This window comes from Zerene cesonia, chromosome 15 (assembly GCF_012273895.1).
Source record: "Zerene cesonia ecotype Mississippi chromosome 15, Zerene_cesonia_1.1, whole genome shotgun sequence".
Taxonomy (NCBI): Eukaryota; Metazoa; Arthropoda; class Insecta; order Lepidoptera; family Pieridae; genus Zerene; species Zerene cesonia.
In genome coordinates this window covers 923936-933181 of record NC_052116.1, presented here as the reverse complement: position 1 = coordinate 933181, position 9246 = coordinate 923936, and the positions used below count along the sequence as shown (strand labels likewise).

The 9246-nt window shown below is 32.5% G+C and overlaps 1 protein-coding gene across 1 annotated transcript; it reads left to right on the top strand.

Moving 5' to 3' along the window:
* Positions 1-2063: 2063 nt before the first annotated feature.
* LOC119832631 lies at positions 2064-5542 on the top strand. Its single transcript, XM_038356321.1, has 5 exons — positions 2064-2117; positions 2556-2732; positions 4277-4396; positions 4541-4687; positions 5093-5542. The coding sequence occupies exons 1-5, from the start codon at positions 2064-2066 to the stop codon at positions 5540-5542; spliced, it is 948 nt and encodes a 315-aa protein (XP_038212249.1).
* Positions 5543-9246: the final 3704 nt, after the last annotated feature.

Sequence of the window (9246 nt, the reverse complement as noted above, 5' to 3'; positions counted from 1 at the left end):
TCGTTTGAACTTCATCAAATAAATAGCCAATAATAAACAATTCTTCGCAAAAAATGTTCCTTTTATTTATATAATCACTTAGGACTATATAAAATAACTAGATCGAATTAAATCGCCATTGTTTATTACTTGTACCACACACTACATGATCATCCATCAACCAATCGTTACATACCTACTCTCTGAACAATATAAGCGAAAAGTAAGTCACTTTGTATGGATTATGAATTGACTATCTGTTGCCCGCGTAGTCGTTTATAATTTACATTTATATACGAATAAATTTGTTAAGTTTTTTTTTTAATGCCGACGAAATAACATTTATTGATTTTCTGCATTGGAAATTATAGTTTACAGAAGATTTATATATTCTTCATTTTAAATCGACTTACCCTAATACAAACGAATTTATCAAATCGATTGCGTTTTTTTGAAGTGAAACTTCTTTAGAATCGTTGTGATTTCAAACCTGATGCAACGGAAAAACGACAGGTAAGAGACACAAATACAAAAATGTGTAGAATGAAGCTGAGACAGAAATAAACATACTATTTTATATATATTCATCTCATTCTTTTGTCAATTGAAGTTTCACTTCTATCGTGTGTGAATCGCACACACAACTTTTTTTTTGTTTTGCGTTTGTTTGCGTTTTGGCATAATTCTTTTTATGTCTGTAATATTGTTGTCATTTGGTCCCATTTTAATATCTGCTACCCTTCTATCTTCTTTAATTATCCTTCTCCCAAGATATCGGTGGCTTTTGTTGTATAAAATAATCATCTACCTTTAGTGAAATGCTGGAACATTTATTATATAATTTTAATCTTATTGTAAACTTTTGAATTAGCTATAAACGATCCGTCTTTACATGCTGCGTAAAGTCTCCGCTTTATTAATATTTTGACATATTTTGACATTTAACAAAATTCATTGTTTTACTGCTTAGATTATTTCGAACAAGTTTAACAGCTAAAATTTTATTAGTTTTTAAAACTAAATTCCATTGCACCAGAGAATTAATATAATTAAACAAGAATCAAGCATTTAACCAAATTACTAATACATTCCTACCTATTTATTACTATAAATATAATTGTACTGTTTATTAGTTTAATAAAGATCTATTTATGTTTAATTTATTCTCTTGTAAATCATAAATACCCATCATTGCTTTCCCATCCTCATTTAGCTTTAAATATCTCAGCTCATAAACAATTCTCTAATCTTCATTACGTTAGAATATATATTTTATACCTAGCACGTTTTCGTTGATAAAATATCTCTTAAAATAATTTTACCATTTTTCTTGGAGGCTTTTTGCTTCCAGTGATTAACTTGTGCGGATTCACGCCTCATATATCAACGATATTATCTCAAGATCTAGCTGGTATGGCCCATTGACCGCGTTGGCGGGAATTTGATGATCAAAAGTGTGGGAAAAGTCCTTGTGTTTTCAAGCCTAGCGGAAATTACATCATTTAACTCTCATCTGCGTATTTGCTGTAATTTTTAAAGGCCGCTTAAAATTTTTTAATTGAATTTGAGCAAAATATTCACCAGGGAAAATATATCGGATTAAGTGGATTATCTTAATCGTACAGTTGAAACAGAGGGAAAGATTATAATCTTTTGAACATTTTTCAGTTATTATTTCGTACCGCTAGCTCTATACAGATATGTTTGTTGCCAGCTCATTTATTACAAACTGCCTTCCGGACAGCTTTTACCTTATCCTTATGTAATATAACCATTTAAAATCGCTCTAAAAAAGTTAAATTTTAAAAACAAATATCAGTATTTGATTTTATCTATATTGAACCATTTCAATGTATTGTATTGTGTAATTGTATCTAGATGACTTTCAAACTATATTCTTTTAAAAGAAATTAGAAGGTTTTGTTTTTTTTATTTCTCTTTGTAATGGTGACCGCGGAAGATGTTTTTGTTTTCATTAAATACTGCGCAATCGAACAAGATAAGAGGTCAAAGATTGCCGGCCTTCCAAATTTACTACTCAAACGTTTTACGAACTTTATCTGGAACGACCGAATTTATACAAAATGTGGTTTAAAATATTATTTCTTTCGATTTTTGTGATTGGCTGTATGGTAAGTGTTTTATATATTTTTGAACCCCGAATGTTTCACTACTCGGGGGTACATTCCCCGTTAAAGTAAAATGTCATCACATCGATTTAACTCTACTCAATTAGTTTCATTAAATGCATTTGAAAAGACTGGAAGGGAATGGAGGAGGCCTTTGCCAAACTGGGGCAAACAGACCAACCTGCCGATGTTGACTCATCAGTCTTAATTCAGTTTTTTTTACATGTACATATTTGTGTGTCTGATTGAGGCTAATAATAAAATAAATAAATTACTTTCAACAAAAATCGTCAATTATTCTAAAAGTGCATTCAAACAAACAAACCTTTTGTCTATATAATAAGCTGAAATGGTACACAAATATACGCTATAACATTTCTGTTAATTCCCTAAAAATTAAAGATTTTATATAATGTCAGTTCATAACAAATACTTTATCAATTGCAGTCTGCCATCGACCTAGGGGGAGTAATTTCTGGCAACAGAATGGCAGGCGTGCCACTGGGCAGGTCGCTTGGTAACGGTGAAGTAGACGTAGAGGGTATATGCAGGGAGTCGGGCATGGCATGCCAGAACTGCACCCATGCCATCACGTGTGTGGCTCTCCCAGTGGGATGGCTTAAGGTATTCGTGTTTACTGGTACTATTTTTAATGGTAAAATATGTTACTTGATTCTAGCTAGATTATACCTTATACTTAATGTTATGATCAGCTCGCACTAACAACACAATGAACGTACAATATTATACTAGCTGTGACCCGCTGTTGAAACCGCGTAAGCGTGCTGCGTAACCGTATCCCGTAGGAATATCGGTATAAAAAGTGCCTATGTGTTATTTCAGTTGTCCAGCTATCTACGAAGCAAAATAGTATTATTATTCACCAATAGATGTCAGAAAAAAAACACGAATAAAACACGAATATGACATTATTTCAGTTGTCCAGCTATCTACGAATCAAAATAGTATTATTATTCACCAATAGATGTCAGGAAAAAAAAAACACGAATAAAACACGAATATGACATTTTCTAAAAAAAATTCCTAGCTAGATCGATTTATCGCCCCCGAAAACCCCTATATACTAAATTTCATGAAAATCGTTGGAGCCGATTCCGAGATTCTAATTATATATATATATATATATATATATATATATATATATATATATATATATATATATATATATATATATATATACAAGAATTGCTCGTTTAAAGGTATAAGATTTGAATAAAATAAACCCCTACCCCATTCTATGTTATCGGCCATCTTGACTTCAGATAATCTACATAACACAAAATAATTACATTTTGCATAGTGTATTTAACAAGGCTTTCAAATAAAAGAAACCGCATTGAAATCGGTCCATCCGATTGAGAACTACAATGCTGCAGATAGACACACACAGACAGATAGACAATGTTAAGTTTGTAACACCTTTTAGTGTTGAAGGGTAAAAATCTTAAACCTAATCAAATAATCTGATGAATACCGTTTTCATTGGACTACAAAAAATCCAATAAACCTCGTCACGAAATGTGTATGACAAATTTCATCCAAATCAGTTCAGTGGTTTAAGCGTGAAGAACTGACAGGCAGCTACGTTCGCATTCGCAATATTATAAGAGATTATAATAAATGTAAACAATATTTTTGAGTCATCGTTTCTAAGTATTCAAGTTGCCAGATAAACAGTTATTGAAGCAACATCCATATCATAATTTAAACATGTATAAGCGATACAATCTTAATCTATCATGTCAATGGATTTTCTTAGAATACTTTATTTATATCAACTCTAATAAACAATACCTAGGTACTATTAGTAATTCTATAGTATCTGACAATAGACGATTTTTGTAACACTATTAACGCTTAAATCGCTGGTCACATCTAGATGAATTTTGACACAGGGATAGTTAGATTATTTAAACTCGCATATAGGTGATATTTACTCAGGCTCAGAAAACCAGGAATTGAAGCTGCTTAAATTATAAACCAATGGCTCGCATTGATTGCGCCCGTGGTACTTATTATATAAAAAAGAAAAATTATAAAAATCGGTCCAGTAATTCCTGAGATTCATGTGTCCAAACGAACAACTAAAAAACTCTTTAGATTTAAAACGTCATTAATTTTTCTAAACTGCATAGCTATTTTCTCAGGTGCCTCTACAACAATGCCCTGGTGACCAGACTTGTAACGCTCATTTAAAGAAGTGTAGCTCTGAAGCTGTGCCTGAATGTGATGTGGTCACCCAGAAGTACCAGCACATCTGTGAGCAGGTAAGGTTGTATAGGAGAACACTATTCCTTACTTCCAGGATCGACAAAAAGGGACCCACGGGTAAGGAGTTTTTCGCTCGTAATGTTTGCAAAACACACACAAGCACTTACAAAAAACTTGTTTTTATCGCAATTCCATTGCAGGTGGGCATATTCCCTGACGCATTCGACTGCAGGAAATTCCACCTCTGCTCGCCACCAGAAGGTCTCCCTGATGGTAGAGCAGCAGACCACAGAGTCGCCTTGTGTCCCAGACATTATGGCTACGACCCAAAAACTGCACAATGCTCGGTGAGTTAATATTCATTTCACGCAGACGTATGATAATTAAAAATAACATTTTTGAAAAAACACAACAAAAAATAGCTAAAATGTCTACTAAAGTAGTACTTTAAAATATTATATTAGCTATGCTAAAACACTGTGTTCTTTAGTATACCTTGTTTATTAAACTACGGTATGTACATATTTTTGGAAAATAAATAACTTGCATTTGTTTTAATTTTTAGAAGATTTAACTCAAAAGCATCATTTGATATATCGAATACTATAGTTATTTATTATAAAAATATTTTAACGTTCATAAACAAATAAAATAATTATTGAAATAACTTTAAAATGTACTTTTAATCCATCAACAACACATAAAAAGTATTACTTTAGACGCGTTTTTAATAATAACATGTTATTTTGCAGATTCTTCTCCCCAACGGCCAATGCACCAGCAGACCCATTCCACCTTGTTCTAAAGTCGGCCAAGCGGGATCTCTATCAACTAGTCCTAACCACTATTACGTCTGTCTTTCAAAACAAGGGGCGCTAACCCCTCAAATTTTTATCTGTCCACACGGCTGGGTCTTTAACGATGGCTTCTGTCGGCCAAAACCCGAAATTGACGAGAAAATGGTAAAATTTGACGAAATGATCAAAGACATTGAAACAACAACAGTCGCTGTTGATACAACAACACAAAAACCAACAATGAGTAGGATAGAAGCGTTCTTCTCAACAGATAAACCGGTCACGTATGCAGCGGATACATTCTTAGCTGATAAATTCGATCTATCCAATTACGAAACAATTGATGAAACGCCCAGTGCGAATGATTTTCCCAATTCGTTTGAATCTGATAGTGATTTTTGGTAAATTTTCTTAAGAATATATTTCAATAGATTTAAGAACTATGTAGCAATTAGTTAGGGTAATAAATAATGTTGGTATATATTGTTTTCATTTTATTTTAGTATTATGTATGATCCTTAAATTAAGAAATAGAATTGAAAAAAGAATATGCTTACTGTTATAAGCATAATATATGATTTTCATGTTATGTTGTTTACTTGTAAATTTGATACAACTGATAACCATATGTTTCAATACTTTTTTATAAAAATATAAAAAAAAATTGTTAAGAGTAGTATGAAATGACTATACTATGAATTGTTGAAATTGCATATAAAAAAATAGGGGCACACACTTAATCGGACAAACGAAAAAGAAAAAAATATCAAAGTTCTTCTATAGATTTTACGTCTATGACCCATGTCTAACAAATCGATATTTTGATTCCAAACGACAACGCCTTTCAAAAGATGCATAGCAACGTTCCACAAAAGGGTACTTGCCATAAGTTAAATGAAAGGTGAACAGAATCGATAGCTGACTCCAATTGAAAGTGACTTTGACGAATAATTCACTTTTCGTACATCCTTTCTACATTTGTCGGTTCAATGGCGTCCATTTGTGTGAACTTCTAAATTGGTTCCCAGCTCTGTTTTGCATCTTTTGATGCTTAGTCATCAACCTTTGTTACAGCGATACGAGACTTTTTAGACTCTAATAGACGAACTCTATATAACTCTAATGTATTGGAATTTCAAAGCGATGAATTTAAAATTTTCAAACAGATGTTAAAAGGTATCAAATTGATAGAAATGTTCCAATTCTTTATTGTCATTGATAAGAACAATTACTGGATAAAGACTTTGACTTCAAAATAAGGAGATATCTCATTTCGATTGTAATTTTTTGTTGTGCTTGTTACCTCAGAACTTTCGACTGGATGAAACGATTTTTATCATTCTATATTTATTTAAAAGCTGGTGCCTAAGGTGTGATCTAGTTTCAATTTTGTCTAATTCTAACAATTTGTAGGCAATTAAATTTTTCATTAAAAATAATTATTATATTCGCGACTACTCATAATTCGCCTCGCTAGTTAAATCCCTGATTAACATACTTATATTAACATACGCCATAAACGCTGCGCCATTACGACTTCAAACCAAAACAGAACCTTTAACCGAGTTAAAAATAGACAAACACAAAACAATAAGCCGTTGTTATTTAACATTACCGTTATATCCGAATCTCAGTATCTAAATATCACGCTAGCATGACCTTTGCATGGGTAAATAGGTGTGAGACATCCTGATGTTTATAACGCGGCGTTTTAATTGCCTACTTTTTATCACATACGCACGATCAATGTATTCATAGATAAACTATCACTCGATCTTTTTTTTAATTTTTTTAGTTTTATAGCATTGAAATCATATAGCATATCACTCGATCTATTAAAAAAACCTTATCAAAATCTTTTGCGTTTATGGATCTACGCCTACAGACACACAGATGGCGTGTGTCTGGATACAGACACACAGATTGTTTTACACTATATAGCAACTGAAATAATTCGTTTATTTACCTTTAAATAGGAAAATGAAAATGAAAAAATATTTATTGACATAAAATAAAGTAATTACATCTTTTATACGACCCACTGACTACCGAACTAGTTGGGAACTGTGTGTCGGTTGTCGGTGGCTTCTTGCTTAAAACAATGTTATATTACATTTTATGTCTACTTAATGGAAAAGAAAAACGAATTTATTGTGAGAGAATATGGTTTGCTAATATGTAACTTACATTTGATGGATGATTTCGGGGAGGGAAGGGAAATTATACTGAGAAATGGTCGGTTTTTTCAGAAATGACCTCCCGGCTCTGTCGACTCGTAAACTGCACTGGTCTTGTGGAAGTAAATTAATAATAATGATTAAATTAAACATTACAATATAACTTAAAATTACAAATGTGTGTTATTCCCATAGTAATACCAACTAACAAATCCTGGCAATTCTGATCAGGATAATAAAATAAATTCATGAAGTTTTGTATCGTCACTAGTCATTGATAAGCATACAAAGTTTGATTAAATCATTAAAAGTACGTCAAAATATAGTTTAAAGGAGTCGGTTACATACATGTGAAAATAATAAAGGCGTTTAAACCGTGGCGTTTCCACGTTCATCCAGTTATATCCTTATTCAAAGTACACAAACATACGTGACGACACTATCTCACCATCCGACCCCAGGTCCGAAACAATCGCGACCCCAGGACCTTACCATGCACTATCGGATCCATCTATTGTGCCTTAAGCCCAAGGTTCCAAACGAATAGAAATAGGTACATGGTTGTTATGATAATATGATAAAACTAGCTGCGCCCCGCGGTTTCACCCGCATAAGTCCGTATCCCGTAGGAATATCGAGATAAAAAGTTGCCTATATGTTATTCCAGTTGTCCAGCTGTCTACGTACCAAATTTCATTGCAATCGGTTCAGTAGTTTTTGCGTGAAAGAGCAACAAACACACACATCCTTACAAACTTTCGCATTTATAATATTAGTAGGATTAGTATGATATATAAACAGTATTTACATATTTTGTTCTATGATATGTCAAATTTAATTAAGATATAAAGTACTTTTTTTTATTCGAACTCCTTTGAAGCCTATTATTATTCGCACCGTATTGGCGCTGGATAAATCCTGTCGATCCGCCTCTTTGCTTAATTTATCTGAATTGTACAATTATTTCATGTTTTGCAGCGTCCATTTATCTGACCGCTAGTCTTATACAACTAGCTTCTGCCCGCGGCTTCGCACGCGTGAAATTCGGAAGCTCTTTCACCCCTCCTTTTCTATGTTATTATACACATCGTTCCTCTTGAATTAATATTTCTATTAAAATAAAGCAAAATCTGATGCGTCATTTTAAAGATCTAAGCATACAGACATAGACAGTGGAAAGCGACGATATTTTATACTATGTAGTGAAGTTTACCGCGTTTATAATATACATAGTTTATAATATATTTTTTATTATTTCAATATAAGACCCTCCGAAATAGTAATACTATTAGGAGACTATAACTCGTCTAGACACATTCGTCCTTTACTTAGGCGCGATATCCATAATACACCACGACACACAATTAATTGAATAAACATAAGAATCTTTTACTGATTAAGACCTATCTAGACCCAGGAGATTATGCAGTTTACCTTCTTTGTTGCATAGAAAGGCAAACGAGCTGATGTGATGGTCACACACCATCCATAAACATCTTCAAGCTATCGATATCAAATAGAGATAGATATAAATAATAATAATCTTAAATCTTAATTAACTTTCCAATCAAAAAATTTCCTATCAAAAACAAAAAGGATGATGTCAATAGCTTGGCTCGCTCAATTTACTGTATTATTATTATTTTTACATTTGAATTGAGAATCTCCTTCGCTTTTAGGAACGTCGGTTAGCAAACATAAATGTGAATAAAGTTAATTTAAATTTGAACATAAATCTTTAAATAAACAATCATACATAAATCAGATTTAAACGGATATAAAATTGACGATGCACAAAATTTCATGTAAAATCCGTTGAACTTTTGTAACGTATTTATCAGAAAATGCAGCATTGAATTGTAACAGTGACATTATAAATTTTTATAGCCGTGAGAATAGCATAAAGGTCGGGACCTTTAAGTAACGTAACCG

Coding starts and splice junctions, on each gene's coding strand:
- LOC119832631 (XM_038356321.1), top strand. CDS start 2,064: ATGTGGTTTAAAATATTATTTCTTTCGATTTTTGTGATTGGCTGTATG. Junction 2,733..4,276: donor TCCCAGTGGGATGGCTTAAG/GTATTCGTGTTT, acceptor CTATTTTCTCAG/GTGCCTCTACAACAATGCCC. Junction 4,397..4,540: donor ACCAGCACATCTGTGAGCAG/GTAAGGTTGTAT, acceptor ATTCCATTGCAG/GTGGGCATATTCCCTGACGC.